The 20,438-nt window shown below is 29.2% G+C and overlaps 1 protein-coding gene across 1 annotated transcript; it reads left to right on the top strand.

Moving 5' to 3' along the window:
- The first annotated feature begins 9,350 nt into the window (after positions 1 to 9,350).
- LOC110667279 (KH domain-containing protein At3g08620) lies at positions 9,351 to 13,620 on the top strand. The gene is made up of 7 exons (XM_021828076.2): positions 9,351 to 9,723; positions 9,843 to 9,934; positions 11,053 to 11,204; positions 11,879 to 11,992; positions 12,123 to 12,239; positions 12,492 to 12,635; positions 13,127 to 13,620. Exons 1-7 carry the CDS (start codon positions 9,644 to 9,646, stop codon positions 13,271 to 13,273), a joined length of 846 nt encoding a protein of 281 aa, XP_021683768.2. The 5' UTR covers positions 9,351 to 9,643; the 3' UTR covers positions 13,274 to 13,620.
- The last annotated feature ends 6,818 nt before the right edge of the window (positions 13,621 to 20,438 follow it).

Raw genomic sequence — 20,438 nt, 5'->3', positions numbered from 1 at the left:
TGATAACTTGTGTATGTGTGTGACTTACTAGGCTCATCACTAATTAGCAATGAGACATGATATCAACTCTTAATATCATTAGAACTTTTTCTTACCATAAATGATTTCTCTAAATCATTTTACGCACCTCATAGACTATGGTTAACACCTAGCATAGCATGCCATGGCCACCCAATTAGTAATAAGATTTACCTTAAATGAACCTATAATCATATGTTACCATGCACTGGAATCTCTCTGTTACAAAATCCCAACTCAAGCTGGAGTCATGGTTTATGTCAAACTCCATTTGCTATGAATATTATGTTCTCTTTTAATTCCAGTTCTTGATTAAAAAGATTTTCTCATCAGAAACTATTTTCTGATTAAATATATCTGTCCTGGCCAGGAACTTAAAACATCAAGAACAATTAAATAAACATAGGATTTTATCTCTATTTACTTAGAGGAACAGATTCCATCTTGATAAACACCTACCTCCATATATAACTAGTAGGAGCTAACACATGCCCATATACCCATACACGGTACAAGTATGAAAGCAGTATCAAACTCAAACTACCTATATACAAGATAACTGTGCTATCTCAGGTCTAAAGATTATATGCACTGATATGATTTATGACAAAATATTGACAAGAGTAAACTCCATGTGCTTGTCATAAGTGTCACTAGTTTGGCTTACTTATCATTTATAAGTGCCTATCATGTTTGTCATATGGCATGAGACTCACCATTCCATCTTATTTATATCTCATATAAATAACCTGAGAACAAATATGAATACAATCTTTCTGGATAAGTTATGTCCTTATTATGAAGTATCCTCGATTGTGAACCTATTTATGATACTTTGTACTAGAAATACTGTCACTCATATTCTTAACAACTTAATAATAGAATTTATAACAAAATATCAATGGACCTTTTCTATTACACATAAATATCTTATGTAAACGAAAAAGTGGAAAAGCCTTTTATTAATAAAAATATGTACAAGATACATACTAAATGATATGCTCTAGGGCATACTACTAACAAGAGACTCATGATAGCATCACCTATATATGGCTAAAATTTTATAAATACAAAATATATCTCAATCAAATTCATACAAGACCCCAACATCATTTTATCTTTATCTTTTCTTTTATGTTTGGATCTCGATAGTAACCTATTCCCAAGTTTTCAAAGGTTAGACAAAGAACCTTGTTACATTTACAATAAGTGTTGCAAGCATCCTCTAACTTCCGAATGTCAGTGGAGACTCTTGTAGTGGCTTTCTCAAGGTGCTACAAAATTCATTAAAATACAAAGGTTGGTGAAGACACTTATTGTGCTTCCAAAGTTGCTACAAGCATTCCTAATTTCCTAAAGTCAGTAAAAACCCTCATAGAGACATTTTTAAAGTTTTATGAGATTCATCAACTTTTATAATATAAAGATTGTAACACCCCTATGTTCGGTAATGCGTTCTACTGTTCCGGTGACCAGTGTTGTCCGGACAGCTAGGATGCCTAGAACTACACTTCGATATGAGTGAGGAGACATTAAATAATGAAATACAAGAAAAGAAAATACAAGAAAAACAAAGGAAAATTAATAGCAAAGAAATGTAACCAAGTTAAACGACCCGAGAACCCAAGCGATGGGTGACCGCACCGGGAAGTCACGGCGTGGACCGTTGACTAGCCCTGGACCGCGGAGAACCCTGGAAAATATTTTTAGGACTCAAATAATTATTTATTGAAGTATAAATATTATTAGAAATATCAAAGAAAAATTAATTAATTAGTACAAAGAAAAGTGAGAAATCGGAAAACGGACAAAACCGATGTTCTGAAAAATCGGAAGGCAACCCGAACAGGGGCATTGTGGTCATTTGACACCCCGAGTTGTCTTTTGACTTAAATGTCCATCAAAAATAAATAATATTACACTTGGAAAATATAATGAAAAATTAATTTAGGGGTACCTAATGTAAATAGCAAAAATGGGGAGTTAAATGTGGGAAATTGAAACTTTTGAATAAATTAACATTAAACTTGCAATAGTGCTCCACTAACTCATGAAAGTGGACCACTACCACTTCATTTGGACAGCAGATCATCTTCGTCCTCACTTCTCCAAGAACCAGCCAAATTTCTCCCAAGAAAATCCACCATTAAAGTCCATTTGAAAGCTTCATGCAAGCTTGATTTAAGCTTCCTTCTTTGCACCTTCCTTCATTAAAGTTAATTCTCACACCATGGGCAGTAGATAGGCAGCAAGAAGACCAAGTTTTGGAGAGATTTTGAAGAATTTCCAAAGTGGTAAGTTTGTATTTTTGGGTTATTGCTTCATTAAAGTTAGTAGGAATGTTATGGGTGTTTGATTTATGAAGAAATTTTTGAGTTTTGATGTTGAATGGGAATTTGCACTTTTGGCAGCCATGGAAGCACCTTGAAGGCAGTTTATTTGTGCTTGTAAATGGTGAATTAAATGATTGATTGAATGTATATTGTGTAGGAAATTGTTTTGGTGATGTATACTTAGTATATGTAAATGTAAAATGAGATTTAAAGCTTGGAAAGTAATGGAATGTAAGTGTACCATTGTGGCAGTTTGTTAGCTCTTGAAGAATGCTGGAATTCATGCTTGGTTTATGGAATAATGATATTAAAATGTGTTAGTTGTTATGGCAGTTTGAGTGTGTGTAAGGTGGTGTGAAGTGGGACATGTAAATGAGCATAAAAAGGTGATTGAATTGTTGTAAATTGGATTGAAAAATTCTGCACTTGTTGGTGTATGTTGAATGTAATTGTAAGCTACCAAAATGACCTATAATGTGTTGTGAATTATGTTTAGGTTGTGGTACAACCAGAATTGGTTTGAATGTTAAGTTTGGTGAGTGTTAAAAGTGATGCTTGATCTGTATGCAAGAAATGCAATAAGGCAGTTTGAGTTTTAGGCCTATAACTTTAAGTGTGTGGCTCCAATTGGTATGAGAGCAATTGGAGGTGAAACTAGGCACAAAATGTGCCAACTTTCATGAAGGAAACATACCAAAATTCTGCTCGCAAGGTAGCTTGAAAAATGACCAAATCCGGATTAAGTGCAATTGAGACCTGAAAATTGACTATTTGGGCAGCAGTTAGTGTTTAGGCCATAACTCACTCAAAATAGGTCCAATTGACCTGAAATTTTAACCATGAATATTTAAGACCCATATCTACAAGTCTTATGAAGACACCAAAGCCCAGAAATGACCATAAGCAAGTCAAACAGCTTGCACAAGTTCGGGTCCAAAAACTGATCGAACCAAAATTGACCTAAAATGACCTATAGTGACCAATTTTGATGCATTTTGACCAGTAATAGTAAAATGACCATAACTTGGTCTACATAGCTCAGAATAACCTAAAATTTTGCCCCGCATTCCATAAGACATAGATCTAAAAGTTTGTAGTTTTGACCGAAACCCGAAAACTGAGGGAACTAGGTCGTCCGGTTAGGTCAAACTAGTATCCCGGAATCCAGCAAATTGCAAGAAAATGCAGTATACACAGAAATGAACTTGGTAACATGTACCAACCCTAAAAGACTATTGAATGTGACATGTTAGTAACATTAAAACCTAATTTACCTAGAACACATCGAGGGTTAACATATTAGGTTGACTAAGGAAATAATAGAATTCGATAAATTAATTATTGAACCTTATTCTTAGAGACAGTTTAAATGAGTACTGAAACACTTCAAATTGTGTTTCTCAGTTAGCAAAGACTCAGGGAAGGGGAAGGAAACACTGAGTCAGAGCCAAGAGACAGTTATCAGAGGTTTGTGCACAACTAGTTTTTAACTGATTTTGTTTTGAATATTTCATATGATTAAATGACATTTTTTTTTATGTATTATGTTCAGCAAGCATTGGATTTAATTCAATGGTTATTGAAATTGTTATAATATATATGAATTTAGCTTTGTGAAATGGTATTTCCATAAGTGTTAAGCATTGTTATGGATTGAATAAATTATGTTTTGGAAAATTGTGATAGAACATGTTTTGAATTGTGATGGTAATTTTCATGGAAAATGCAAATTTATGATTTAAATTGTGATGAGCATAAAAATTATTGGATATTGGAATTGAATTTGAATCGAATTATATTGTGATTTATGCTCACTAAAAGGATTGTGATATTGTTTTATATCTCACTATAGATGCTTGACTAGGTTATTACCCATCTCTCTCATTTGTTGAGAAGACAATGGAGTTAGTTGTGTTTTGATTACCATGGTACGTGCACAGGCTTAGATTTTCCTTTGATTTGAGGTTAGATCTAAGTTTTTTTATCGTTATGGCTCTTGCGGAAGATTCATTATTGTGATGGTACTGTGCACGATAATTCGACCTCCCTGACCATAGGGAGTTAGAATCTGATTCGACCTCCCCGACCATAGGGAGTTAGAGTCACATCGAATATGGCCCTTTCGGATTAGTTTTGCATAGTTAGTGAGATAAAGATTGATTTTTGAGATACAACATGGCTTTTGAGACACAGAATGTTTTTGAACAGTAAAGAATTGTGATTTCAGTTATGATTTATGTATAATTGATTTTGTTGGAACTACCTTAAATGGTTAGTCATGATTTGATAAATTAAATTTCGTGATCAAAGTCATTTTATACAAATGATTTACATTAATGGCAATGAATATTTTGAGTTTTGGAATTTGATGAGTATTCAGATTTTCAAATTATTTACTGTAAATTTTGTCAATGTATATTGTACTATTTTTAAATTATAGTTGTGCACCACCAGGTTCACCACTCAATGATAGCTTTGTATCTGTCATGATTAAGAAGAGCATAGAAGCGTTGAGTAAGTTTTTGAAGACACTTTGGATCGACTCGGGTATATCATAGGTATACCCATGTACATAGGTTTTGATGTATGCATGTAATAATATGTATGTAAATTATTTGATCATTAAAACTCTTGTAAAATATTTTGGTATGTAATTAAATGTAAATTATTGTAAATGTAAATTTGAGATTTCATTTACTTGAATAGTTTTGTAATATAAATTTTGAGTCTTATAATCAATGAAATATTTCTTCATGATGAGATTAGTTTGAAAATGAATTGATTGTTTATTGAGAATTGAATTGTGAATTGAATTAAAGTTTATTGGAGTTGTATTTGAGAAAACATATTGGGAGCATTTTCTTTTGTAGGATTGAAGAACTGTTTTCTCAAAATACAGCCGGCACTTTGCCGAAATTTTGAAAAAAATTTTATAACACCAGATTTTAATCGATGATTTAAATTTCACAAAAATTATTTTAAAATCCCTTGTAGTATATTTAATAGATTATCGGTAGGAGAAGTATGGTAATTCATTAGGTATACTACGGGATCATGTTACATTTTACAGGGGAGTAGGGTGTGACAAAGATCCTTATAATAAGACATAATGGTCCTCTTTCTCTCTCTAATTGTTGTAGAGAGAGTTTTCTCTTAAGTTCTAGTTTGTTTTCTTTCAAAGGTCCAACCTCTTCTTTTTCCATCCACGACGGCTGTCCCCTACCTCATCTAGCCAGGGGATGGTTTGCTTCTCCTCGCACAAAGTGTGGGTTTCCCTCCCCACCTCTAGGTGGGGCTATAAATATTTTTGTTGTCCATTTAAGTAGCAGGCTGAGGCTTCCGAGAAAGAGTTTAGAGGACCTACTTTGCTCCATTTATGTTCCATGCCTATGGCATGGTTTGTTCCAATTGTGTTAGTTGTTTATGTGTTATTATAGGAAGAATCTAATGGCTCTTTGAGGTGTGGTAACTCAAGGACTCTTCAATGTTGATCTTCGACCTTTTGTCCCATAAAGGCTTTAAGAGAAGCCAATGGCTCGCTAGCCTCCCCAGTTTCTTTTAGCTCGCCTTGGCTTTGGTCTTAATTGTCATCCATGGGGTCCTGCTTTAGCCTTCTATGCTCTTGGGCTGGAGTTTTATAGGGGCTTCTTCTTGTTTCTGCTTTTAGCCTTGTGTCCCAATGCTTCTCTTAATTACAACCACTATCCCAGGACTTGTTTCAAACATGACAGTGGCGCTAATTCTTTTTTGCCTGTTGTGTCATCAGCATTTCTAGTTGTCTCCCTACCCTTAGGGCTCATTTATGTATGTACTTATTTATGTATGGTTTTTTGGTGTATTTATTAGGCTACATGGAGCGGTTCTTTAGGCCTTTACTTTGTAATAACTATATTTATCGATGAGAATCTATTTTTCATTAAAAGGAAAAAAAATCATTTCAAAATTTCACAAATCATTTATTTTTTAATTATTATCCTAAATTAAAGTGAGGTATTTCTTCATCTTTCACCTATTTTATTTTTAGCTACTTCAAATCAAAGCAAAACACTCATTTATTTGTGAAGAATGTTTTATCATAAATAATTAACACAATTCAAATGACAAAATCTTAATAATACTTAATTATTGAGCATAAATCGCACCAAAATTATTGCGCTAGAGTCAAAATATAACAATAACAACTAGTGGTCAAAATCAATCATCTATCCGCCGATTCTAAACAATTAAACCAGAACCCTTTCCATAAATTTCAAGGTTAAATGTTTGGCTACGTAAAGCCTCTCTTACCATTTAAACATAAACGCGAATATACAAGGACCGAAAGTTGCAATTGCCACGCGCCTCCGCAGAAACTGAAAAGTTGTGATCTTTAATATGAATTATGAGATGGTAAACGGAAGTTAGCGTTGGACACACAATAGTGAATGAGAGCGGGTTGATCAAACTATGAATCGTCGCCATCAAGTGCTCAATTTGATCTTCAAGGCATTTTCTCTCCTTCATTCCTAGTAGACTCTGTTACTTATAATTAATTAATAACCCTAATTGAATTTTTTTTAAAATAATATTTATTTCAATTTTGTCAAATTTAATTAATTGATAAGTCTTTAAATAAAAATTTAATTAATTATATATATATATATTTATATTTATTAAGGTTTTATTTATTTCATATAAAATATTTTTCACATTTTCTAATATTGGAGGCACTCAAAAAAATTAATAAGTAGAAAATATTTTCTTAATAAAAAAAACTAGATTATTTTTTAATGACTTTCTTTTTTAAGAAAAAGAAATCATTTTTCATTTTTTTTGGTAATTTTGTTAAATTGTAATAATATTTATACATACATTAAATAAATATTTACTATTAATTTAATATTACAACAAGATAATGAAAAATATTTTCACAGAATATATATTTTTAAAAAATATTTTTTGTGAAATAAACGAAATCTAAATGAATTAATATTAAATTTATATTTTAATTAAAAATACTTAATTTACAAATAAATTATATAAGATAATATTAAATTAAATATTTATATTGAGATTTGTATAGAATCAATTAATAAGCGTATAATAAATATAAATATAAATATAAATATTCAATTTAACAATTATTAAACTATTTTTACGTATAATCGAGTTTATAATAGTTGAATCCATTATAGATTACTCTACAAAGTATAATTTACAGTTATTAAAAATTAATTAATATAATTATTAGAAATGAGCACTCTAGACCCTTAAACAAAAAGCTCTTTTTATTTCTTTTTAAAAAAAAAAATAATAATACTTGTCACTTTATCTATCCTAATGGGAAATTCATTCTCAATTTGACTATGAAACGAGGGTTGGAATTGAATAATTACGTTTCAAAATGTTCCAATTCTCACTTTGCCTATATATATATATATATATACCTTTTATTATATTTTTAAATTATGTAAATGTAAAAACATTATTATTATTATTATTATTATTATTATTATTATTATTTAAAAGCATACCATTTACTATTATTTTCTAAATTAATAATGTTTAAAATTTAATAAAAGTATGAAATACTTTTTATTAATATATAAAAAGCATATCTAAAACTATAAGATCTTAAATTTGAGTTTCATTGGAAATCAATCTATACAATATATAAATATTGAGATTAGCTAAAATACCCTTAAAATTTTAATACTATTATAATTAAAGACTTAATTTAATTGGCTGCTATATTTTTTTTATTAATATTTTTCAACATTTCTAATTTTAATGCAATTATAATTCTAAATTATATATATATATATATATATATATATATATATATATATATATCATTCAAAAAATTATGTAGTTCAAATTCTATTTATAATAGCATATATATATAGTTAATTATATAAAAAAATATTAAAATCTAATTTACTATGTGTCATATTCTTTTTTTCAATAAACGATTACTTAATAAATTAGTATTTTATTAAAATTATTTTTTAACAAATTTTAATTAAAATTATTTATACCGTTAATTATTATAAAAGTTAATTGATTATTTATAATAATTATTGTTATATTTATTTGTTATTTATTACTAATTGTTTATAATTATTATTATTATATTTATTTGCTCAAATTGATTTGTGAGTGAAAATTATATCAGAAAATTATCAATGGCAAAATATTCATACGTAAAATTATAACTCTATAACTATAATTATAATTATAGTTATAATTCTAATATATTTATAATTATAGTTATAATTCTAATATAATTATAATTTAAATTTTAAAAGTTTAGAATTTAATATAACACATTGATGATAAAAAAAATTAAATGAATTATGTATATATTACGAATTTAAATTGGCATAGATTATAGTAATGTTAAAATTTTTATTTCAGTTTGGTTTCTCTAAATTGAAATTACATTGTTATAATTGATTTATTTATTTATTTATTACATATTAATAATTAATCTTAATTGTAAGAGATAACTTCCCATAAAAATAAAGATATAATAAATTTTCATTTGATAAATATTTTTATATATAAAATTAATATTATTATTTTAATTTAAATAATGAAATTTAAGCTTTAATATTTATATGTAAATTATAAATAGAATAATTAAAAATGTGTAAAGATGAAATCACCATTGTTATTATTATGAGATAGAGTTTTTAGCTAAAAATACTAAAATAAATAGAGTATATCTAAGTATAAACTTGATCTCGAACATAAAATGTTTTCAATTAAATATTTATTAAGATTAGATAGAATTTATAATTAATATATAAAATATATAAATTTATATATAAATATTTAATTTAAAAATTAATTTCACATAAATTCAAATTCTCTGTACCATACCCAAATAAATGCAATTTTTAACACACCTCACGCCTAATAATTTTTTAATCCCATCAGGATATTTTTTTTTATTTGATTCCATTAAATTTTTAATTTTCTCACAGGCAGATTGTGGTTGGTGGTTCAAAATATTTTCTTCCTTCCGTGGCCAGATATGATAGTAAGAGGTGAAGGTGGTGATGGCATCGTACCTGTAAAAAGAAAAACAATGGGAAAACACCATTAAAACCCGCTGCCATATTTAAACCCCACCATTACTGCACTACCATAAAGCCCCACTCTTCCTTTGCAATTTTGTACCAAATTTTTTTTTTTTTTCAATTTTCCTCTCTTTTTCTTTTCCTTTTCACTGTTTAGGGGGCAGGACTTTGCCTACCCTTCTTCTTCTTCCCTTTGTCTCTCTGTGTGTTTCTTTCAAGACCATATTCATGTCTGGCTCATACACACAGAATTTTTCACCTGCAAGAACTCTGTCTCCACTTATAAGAACAACCCCAGATGTTGATAGGTAGCTTTTATAAGAAACTTACATCTTTCTTCTTTTTGATATAATTTTTTTTTATTTGGTTTCTGTTGATTTCTGTGTTTATTCTCTCTCGCTCTTTTTTTTTGTTCTTTTTATTTTAGTGGTCAGTATTTGACAGAGCTGCTAGAAGAGCACCACAAGCTTGTACCTTTTAGTCGAGTCCTTCCTATATGTAGCCGACTTTTGAATCAAGGTGATTTTTAATTTCGATCTATATCGATTCTTTCATTTCTTTGTTTATAATTTTGATGCTGAGGGTGTTTAATCCTTCCCTCTTCTTTTTTATTTGTAAAAAGAGAAAATTGAACCTGAATTTCCCGCAAACATGATCTACTTTGTTTTCTTCTTCTTCTTGTTCATTGAAGTTTTTGTTATATTCTCATGTTTAAATTGTCTTAGACCACTGCTGAATTAGAATTGGATATGTTGTTTCTTTATTTATAATCCTTTCAGTATGCTTACATAAAATTGCCTGAGTTGTGCGGCAATATGTACTTCATTGAACCTATCAATTCTTTGGGAAACAGCTTTCTTGAATCTTTTATTTGTAAATTGCTGAAGCTACTTCTTCCAAACACAAGTAATTTTAGTGAAGAAATCTAAATAGTTAGTTCATGACTTATTTCATTTGTTTGATGCGATGGATGATTATCTGCTTAATGAATTTGAAATTAAAATGGAGCTGAAAACATCATACTGTTATGGTCGTCAACAGAAGTGTGTATGCCAAAATATGTTTGAGCCATATCTAATTGATCTTGGTTAAATTAATAGGAGATAGGAGGGCTGGTTAATTAATTTGTCCATTCCAAGGTCAGTCATCACAATTGAAGTGGATCACGATCTGCAGGTATATCAAGTTTCAGGAGTAGAAATTATGACAAATTGCAGTTCTGCAGGAGTCCAAAGTGGTCTATCTTGTTAAATTATGAATTTAGTACCTTGAATTGAACTTCATCAACATTTTCATTGCATAAATCCTCCTCTTCTAGTTTGAATTTATGGGATCACATTTGTGGAGAACATGTCTCAAAACTCAATGTGGTGTCTACTCTCAAATTATGCAAAAAAAAAAAAAAATTTCTTAACTTCTATTGTTAATTAGTTTGATGATTATTTTAAATAGCTGTCTTGTTGACATGTAAGTTTTCTGTGTTGTTCACACTTCATTTTACTTATCTTTGTGACCTCTTAGTTATAAATACGCAAACTTCACAAAGAAAATGGTGAACAGTTTATGAATTTTCATCTTTTTTATTCAAGAGATCTTGAAAGGAAAAAGCTTAGCATATCACTCTTCTATGTAAGCAGAGATATTGAGGGTTTCTGGAATGATCCCCAACCTGGGGTTAAATGACTTTGATAGACTGCAACGTGGAAGCTTGAGCTCCATGGCTTCTTCAGACATATTGCCAAATAATAGAGGAACAGGGATCATTGGGTGGAATGGACTACCACAGGAGGTAAGTTTTTCGGAACTAATTTGAATGCAGTCCCTTAGTTCAGCAATTGGCATTCCTGTTTGTATTGCTTGTTCTGTCTAAAATAATATGGTTAATTCACATTCACTCACACGTTCCAGCCCAGAAAATTTATTTGCGTGAATTAACAAGAATTTGACAAGTCTTAAATAAGAAACAAAGTCGATATATATTGTACAATATCAATTTTCCTTAATGAGATGTGCCTAGGTACTCTTTTTACTAAGACATTGTAAGTTATGGTTTGTTTTAGAAGGCTGCTTGGCAAATCTTTCTACTTTCTTCAAGAACCTATGTCTTGGTGGTTTGAGGGATGTATAAATTTTGCTCCAGTTAGCAAGTGAGTATTCTTCAATTGGACAAAAGTTTTCAGTGTCTGTCATGGTTTCTCATTTCACGTACATTGGTCCTTGCTCCATCTTAACGCTGCATAACATGGCTTGCTGGTCAAACCAATACTGCTAGTGCTCATCATCATTACTTGCAAAGTGGATGTATCTTGCATATCACTTGTATTGTATACCTGTATACATGAGTTGCAATGACTTTGCTTCACATTTTTCCTTGATCTTGCTGGCTCTTTTTCCTCTTTCTAATTCCAATAAATATATTAATTCCAGTTACTATAGTATGACATCATGTTCATTATATGGCAGAGATTAGGACTGCAGGGGATGAATATGAACTGGCAAGCAGCACCAGCAAGCCCAAGTTCTTATATTGTGAAGAAAATCTTGCGTTTGGATATTCCTGTTGATAGTTATCCAAATGTAAGTTATATATTCTACTTGGGATGCTTTACATTGATATCCGTGTAAAAATTTATACTTCCATAAGATTTTGGGTTTTCGTACAATATGGATTAATAAGTATAACATTTGATTTCTTTCCGGATTTTAGTTCAATTTTGTAGGCCGGCTTTTGGGACCTAGGGGCAATTCGTTGAAGCGAGTGGAAGCTTCTACAGGGTGTCGGGTGTATATTAGAGGAAAAGGTTCAATAAAAGACCCAGAGAAGGTGATATGTTTATTGCAGGACTGAATCCAGCGTCCCAACCCTGCAAGGCCCAAGTCAAGAATTTGGGATTGGGTTTATTTATTTATTTATTTTCAAAAAAGGCTATTTGGTTGGTGAAAACCATGTGTTCTCACCAGCAAAGTTGCAGCATAAGTCTTGGCCAATTTATTTTCTGGTCTTTTATTTTATGCTTCAATCTGTTTGTTTTGTCAATGTCTTGATAGTTTTTTCCTTTGCTTTTTTACTCTGAAGGAAGAGTCATTAAGGGGAAGACCAGGCTATGAGCATCTTAGTGATCCTCTGCACATTATAATTGAGGCTGAATTACCTGTCAATATTATTGATATGCAAATGAGACAAGCACAGGAAATCATTGAAGAACTGCTTAAGCCTGTGGTATATCTACTAGCCTCATCCTTTCTCCTGATATTATCTAGCTATTCTAAATCATCAAGGAATATTACTTCTTTTTTTTTTTAATATGATAGTTTCATTTTGTTCACACATTTGGCTCTGTAGGTATCACTCTTTGACAATTATTTTGATTTATTGCTATCAAAAAGCAAATTATGATGGTCGGTCTTAAATATATTCTGCCGATATATGCTGATCATCATTATATCAGAGTCCTAGGAAGATAATGGATATCCCCTTGCTCAGTTTCCTGCTATTCAATGCACTCTTCTTGGCATTTAGATTATTTCTTCTATTAATCGCATTATAGCATCAATGTCACAAGCATGCTAACGTAAAGAAGGATTAAACTCAGTAGATTCAGATCCCAGATAATGGTTTTCTCCTGTCAGTTGATGGTCTTCATCCTCTACTCAAGTATCATTGACTTGTTCTTCCCAGATACTCACTTTTTTTCATCTTGCAATTTGCAGGAAGAGTCACAGGATATCTATAAGAGGCAACAGCTGAGAGAATTAGCAATGTTGAATTCAACCTATAGGGAAGAGAGCCCTGGACCAAGTGGGAGCCTCTCGCCTTTCACTTCAAACGGAATGAAGCGCGCCAAAACTGGGCAATAATACTTCATGATCCAATTTCCTCACTGGTTTTTCTAAACACTCTCTGAATAATATTATCATTTAATGCTTCTCATTATATTTCAATCCTGTATAGCTACAAAGAAGTGCTTTGAAGACCTGGCTGGCTGGTAGTTTCAACCCTGGTTATTATTATTTGTTGGGTAACATAAACATTAACAAGAGAAAGGAAATAGAAATTCATTTGTTATAACTTTTCTCCATGTAATTGCTTGCAGGTGTACAACTATTAACAATTGTTAAATTTGTTCTGTAATTATCATGAACCTTTTTCTTGAACTAGTCTGTAATATATAGCAATAGTGGGATCAGGGACTGGTTTTGATTGCTGCCTTGCATTCTTTCAGAAATGTGAATTCTTCTCTTGGAAACCCTTTTTTCTTTTGTAGGATCTTTTAAAATGAGTGTAGCAGGATGGATCCATAACTCCATAGTACTTTGAGTGAGTTTGACATGGTTATTAGATCTACTGTTAAAAAAAAAAAATTTTAATATATTAGCTAGAGAATATTTAAAATTAATTAAAAATTAAATTTTATATATTTTAACTATAAAAACTACAAAACAGGGTTTTTTTTTCCCAAACCTTTTTTAATAGCATTTGAAATGATTTTTTTTTTGAAAGTGCTTTTTTTTTTTTATTCTGAAACTCAATGCTAAATTATAGGGTTGTACATGGTTCTTAAGGTCCCGAATCAAATTGAAGAATTATATTGAATCAACAAGAATTGTATCGAATTAAACTTATTTTGGTCCTTTGATTCAGTCTTTATTTTTTACTAAGAATTGAATTGAAATTGCACTGAGCTGAAACCAAATTAATATACTTCATATATATATATATATATATATATATATATATATATATATATATATATATGTATTTGTGTGTGTGGACTAAATACAAAGTGTATGTGGATTAAATATAACTTAATATTATAATTCATTTTTCTTTTTTTCTAATAAGTTTAGTTATAAATGTATTAAATTACTTTATAATTCTTAATTATAAGTGTATTATTATACTTACGAATGTTTAATTCATAATTACATTTGTATATTATAATTAAAGATCACATAGCTACTAAATAGCTAAAGGTATATTATATAAGATATGTGTGCTATCATATTATATAATATATTAATTTTAAATTATATATATACTTTATAATTAAAGATTATATAATTTACAAATAGTTAAAAGATATATTATATGATATATTATATATTTATAGTCCATCTTAATTTTTAAATACTAATTTAAAAATGACTTTTTATGAAAATAATTATATAAAATTATTTTAAGAATCAATAATTAAATCGAACTGAAACAAAAGAGCTAAAAATTGTACTGAATTAAAATCAAAATAATGAAAAATTAAACTAAAATTGTACCAAAATTTTAATTTTGTTTAGTTTCAATTCCTGTGCAGACCCAACCGAAATCAGAATCACTCACTCCTACCAAACAGTACTGTTCATCTTGAAAGAACGCAATTTTCTCTAGGTGGTCTAGGGTCCAGGAATCATGTGGCTTGTCCCCAATTGCTGTTGATCATCGCCAACTATCAATATGGCTGGAAAGATGGAAGAGTTTCATAGTCTTAAAAGTAGATTTACTTTTACAATTAAATCCTAGGAGTCAAAATTTTTATAATCAAATCTTAATTGTTTTAAAATCAAAATTTTTATAATCAAATTAACTCTCTGGGGTTAATTTGTAATTAATTAATTAATTAAAGAGTTAATTTAATAAATTGTAATAAATAGCATCCTATATAAGTAATGCACTGAAACCCTAATTCATGTAGAAAATCATAGTGAGCAGAAATAGATTTTGTACATCATAGTTTGTGCGGATCGTCGTTAAATAAAGGTCGAACTTGTGAATAGGTAATAGTTTGCAACAACATAATCGAGGTTTTCTTCGTTATATAGTCAACGTATCTTACAGATATGACTTACTGCTGTGTTTTCTATGTGTTTTATTATTATTATTATTATTATTATTATTATTATTATTATTATTATTATTATTATTCTATATCTTTTAAAAATTTTAAAATTTTAAAATTTGTAGCATTGTAAAGCCGTCTTTATCATCTCTAAACACAATAGTTTCTCTAATTAAATTTTTAGTTAGATTAGAATAGGGTATACTACTTTTTAAAAAATTATATTAATATTAAAATAATTATTCACTAGAAAATTATTTATAAAATTTAAATATTTATTTTTTTAAAAACATTTCATATATTTAAAATTTAAAAAATTTTAGTAATAATACTTTAAAAATCCTACATCACATATGTGTTTTTCTTTTTTAATTTTGTTTATCCCTTTATTAGTACTAGCTTTTTTTATTTAACGTGCTACATAAATTATTTATACTCGTTATTAGTATATACAATTTAATTTTATTCACTTTTTTTAAACAATTTTTAATATATTATATTAGATTAATACCACTTAATTAAAAAATAAATAATTGATTAATATAAATATTTTTAAAATTATAGTATTTTAAAATACTAAGTTTTATAAAATTTTATAATGAAAATTAAAAATAATTTTTAGCTAAAAACTCTATCTCATAATAATAACAATAATAATTTATTTCTATGCATTTTCAATTATTCTCTTTGTAATTTACATATAAATATTAAATTTCATTCTTTAAATAATAATAATAATAATAATAATAATAATAATAATAATAATGTTAATTTAATTAATTTTATGAATGAAAATATTTATTAATTAAAATTTATAAAATATTTATTAAATTAAAATTTATTATATCTTTAATTAGATTATATTTTTATGAAAAGTTATATGTTATAATTAAATTTAATTATTAATAGGCAATAAATAAATAAAAAAAGCAATTATAACATGTAATTTGAATTTAGAGAAATTATCAAACTTAACATTACTATAATTCTATACAAATTTAATTTTGTAATATATACATAATTTACTTAATTTTTTATCATCAATGTGTTATATTAAATTCTAAACTTTTAAAATTTAAATTATAACTATATTTATAGTTATAGAATTATAATTTTACATATGAATATTTTGCTATTAATAATTTTCTTACATAGTTTTTAATCACAAATCAATTTGAGTAAATAAATATAATAATAATGATTATTATTATAAATAATTAATATTATATAAAAATTAAATATAATTATAATTATTATGAATAATAAATTAACTTTTATAATAATTAATAGCATAAAGAATTTTAATTAGAGTTTGTTAAAAAAATTAATAAATACTAATTTATTAAGTAATCGTTTTGTTAGAAAAATGAATATGGCACATAATAAATTAAAATTTTTATATTTACCTCTATATATATATATATATAATTTAGAATTATAATTGTATTAGAATTAGAATTATTGAAAAATATTAATAAAAAGTTATAGTCTTCTATTATAATAATATTAAATTACTAGGGACATTTTAGCCGGTCCTAATATTCCCCGTCCTTCATATATTTATATATTATATAGATATGCCAAATAATTAAGTTAGAAAATTGAAAAAAAAATCTATTAATTAATTTATTTTAAAATTTAAAATAAATATTATATTTTTATGACTTTTATTAAATGCAAATTATTTAATTGTTGTCAAAAATTATATATATTCAAACATTAAAAAAATAATTAATTAAAATTTAAAATTCCTTTTAATACATCTTTTAAAAATTTTAAAATTTTTGTAAAACCTTGCTCATCATATTTTATATCTATAAAGATAATAGTTTTTTTTATTAAATCAACTTTTAATTAGACTAGGAAAGAGCGAACTCTTTTTTAGAAAATTATATATATATATATATATATATATATATATATATATATATATATATATATATATATATATTAGTTTTTTTTAGCACGTATATAGTAGTTTTTTTTAGCACGTGCATTATTTTTTAAAAAAAGTCCAATATAATTATTTTAATTTTTTAATAAAACTTATAATTAATTGCACAATTCATGAATATATTATAATTTTAAATAATAAAATTATTAAATAAAATAAAAAAAAATTTATGCATTATTATTTTTTTCTTAATAATTTAAATCTCATGCTTCAATATATTAGATTCTCAAATATACTGTAAATTTTTAATATATTTCTCAAGAGCATTGAAGATTTGATGTAGTTTTTTTAAGCATGTGCAAGCTACTCAGAATACAACTCAACTCAACTCAACTAAGCCTTTATCCCAAAAATTTGGGGTCGGTTATATGGATTCGCTTTTTCCACTCTGAACGATTTTGGGTTAAATCCTCAGAAATGTGTAATGCTTCTAAGTCATGTTGTACTACTCTCCTCCAAGTTAATTTAGGTCTACCCCTTTTTTTCTTTCTATCCTCTAACCTAATGTGCTCTACTTGTCTAACTGGAGCCTCCGTATGTCTACGCTTCACATGACCAAACCACCTCAATCTCCCTTCTCTCAACTTATCTTCAATTGGCACCACTCCTACCTTTTCTCTGATACTCTCATTACGGACTTTATCTAATCTAGTATGGCCACTCATCCACCTTAACATTCTCATCTCTGCAACTCTTATCTTAGATGCATACGACTCTTTCAGTGCCCAACACTCACTACCATATAACATAGCCGGTCGTATGGCTGTACGGTAAAATTTTCCTTTTAATTTATTAGGAATCTTACGATCACATAAAACTCCCGTGGCACGTCTCCACTTCAACCATCCGGCTTTAATCCTATGACTAACATCCTCCTCACATCCTCATCTACTTGAAGGGTGAGCCTAGATATTTAAAGTGATTACTTTGGGACGGTACCACCCCATTCAAACTAACTCCTTCCCTATTACCGGTTTGGCCTTCATTGAACTTGCAATGCATGTATTCTCTTCGTTCTACTTAACTTAAAACCCTTTGACTCTAGAGCACTTCTCCAAAGTTCTAGCTTCCTATTGACTCCTTCTCGTGTCTCATCTATCGAACAATATCATCCGCAAACATCATGCACCAAGGAATACTCTCTTGTATATGTTTAGTCGGTTCATCTAAAACTAATGTAAAAGGTAAGGGCTTATGGTGATCCTTGATGTAATCCAATTGAGATCGGAAAATCACTTGTGTCCCCTCACTGTGCGAAAAATAGTAGTTGCTCCTTCATACATATCTTTAAATACTTTTATGTACCTAATAGATACCCTCTTTTGTTCTAACACATTCCATAAGACCTCTCTTGGAACACTATCATAAGCCTTCTCCAAATCAATAAAAACCATGTGTAGATCTGTCTGCCCAGCTCTATATTTCTCCATCAAGCTTGTAATGAGAAAGATCGCTTCCATAGTTGAGCAATGGGCATGAAACCAAATTGATTGAGAGAGATAGAAGTATCATGACGTAGTCGATGCTCCACAATTCTCTCCCACAACTTCATAGTATGGCTCATGAGTTTAATTCCCCTATAGTTTGAGCAACTCTGTATGTCTCCTTATTTTTAAAAATAGGTACTAAAATACTCTTCCTCCATTCATCAGGCATTTTCTTTGAGTTTAGAATCTTATTAAATAATTTAGTTAACCATGCCACTCCCATATCTCCCAAATACTTCCACACTTCAATTGGTATTTCATCGGGTCCACAGGCTTTACCAACTTTCATTCTCTTAAGTGCTTCCTTTACTTCTAAAGATCGAATCCTTCTAGTATAATTTACATTCTTTTCTATTGTTCTATAATCTATATTCACGCTATTACCATTTTGACTATTATTAAAGAGATCATTAAAATAATTTCTCCATCTTTCTTTAATGTCCTCATCTTTCACCAACACTTTTCCTTCTTTATCCTTAATGCACCTAACTTGATTGAGATCTTGACATTTCCTTTCTCTACTCCTTGCTAATCTATAAATATCTTTCTCCCCTTCTTTAGTTCCAAGTTTCTCATATAACTTTTCAAAGGCCTGTGCTCTTGCTTGACTAACTGCCTTTTTTGCCTCTTTCTTTGCTATCTTGTATTGTTCATATGCCTCATTATTATCACATTTAGGTAATTTCTTATACCATTCCCTTTTTCTCTTCACTGCCTTTTGTACTTCCTCATTCCACCACCATCTCTCTTTTGAGGGTGGTCCATGTCCTTTAGACTCTCCAAGTACTTTTCTAGCTACTTCTCTAATCTTTGATGCCATCTGTATCCACATATCAATGGCCTCCATATCTAGCTTCCATACTTGGACTCGAGAAGCTCATTTTGAACTTCACTTGCTTTACTCCTTTGAACTCCCTCCACTTTGTTCGAGCTACACTATTTCTTCTAACCTTACTTGAATTGTTCCTAAACTTGACATCCAAGACCACCAACCTATGTTGACTTGTTAAAGCCTCTCCTGGAATGACCTTGCAATCCTTGCATAGAGCTCTAGTTGTCTTCTGGTTAAGAAAATCGATTTGGCTTCTATGTTGCCCACTTTTGAAAGTCACTAAATGTGACTCTCTTTTTATAAAGTAGGTATTTGCTAGTATTAGGTCGTATGCCATAGCAAAATCCAGGATGCTTTTTCCTCCTCATTTATTGCCAAAACCAAAACCTCCATGAACATTCTCATAACCTTGCCTATCACTTCCTATATGTCCATTCAAATCTCCACCAATGAAAACATTCTCTTCATTCGGTATGCTTTGCATTAAATCATCCATATCTTCCCAAAACCTTTGTTTACTCTCCTTTGTCTAGTCCTATTTGTGGGGCATAAGCACTAACTATATTTATTGTTTCTCCTTCTAGTACTAGCTTTACTAGTATAATTCTATCTCCTACTCTTTTCACGGCTACTCTGCGTCTTTCAATGTTGTCTATGATTATACCCACTCAGTTCTTATTTCTCTCCTTTCCAGGTAAACCACGGTTTGTACCTGAATTACCCACTTCCTTACTTTTCTCTCCTACCCATTTAGTCTCTGAATGCAAGCAATATTCACCCTTCTCCTTTCCAAGGTATCCACAAGCTCCATTAATTTTCTGTAAGTGATCCAACATTTCAAGTACCAACCACGATCCTCCTCCTATCCTGCTCCTTCCTAATTGTTCTCCTTTTATGATATCTTCTATTGTTTTCTATA

The sequence above is a fragment of the Hevea brasiliensis genome, unplaced genomic scaffold (genome assembly GCF_030052815.1).
Source record: "Hevea brasiliensis isolate MT/VB/25A 57/8 unplaced genomic scaffold, ASM3005281v1 Scaf106, whole genome shotgun sequence".
In the NCBI taxonomy this organism is placed as follows: Eukaryota; Viridiplantae; Streptophyta; class Magnoliopsida; order Malpighiales; family Euphorbiaceae; genus Hevea; species Hevea brasiliensis.
The sequence above is the reverse complement of the archived record's forward strand: the minus strand, read 5'-3'. Positions and strand labels throughout refer to the sequence as shown.

Coding starts and splice junctions, on each gene's coding strand:
- LOC110667279 (XM_021828076.2), top strand. CDS start 9,644: ATGTCTGGCTCATACACACAGAATTTTTCACCTGCAAGAACTCTGTCT. Junction 11,205..11,878: donor GGAATGGACTACCACAGGAG/GTAAGTTTTTCG, acceptor ATTATATGGCAG/AGATTAGGACTGCAGGGGAT. Junction 11,993..12,122: donor CTGTTGATAGTTATCCAAAT/GTAAGTTATATA, acceptor TCCGGATTTTAG/TTCAATTTTGTAGGCCGGCT.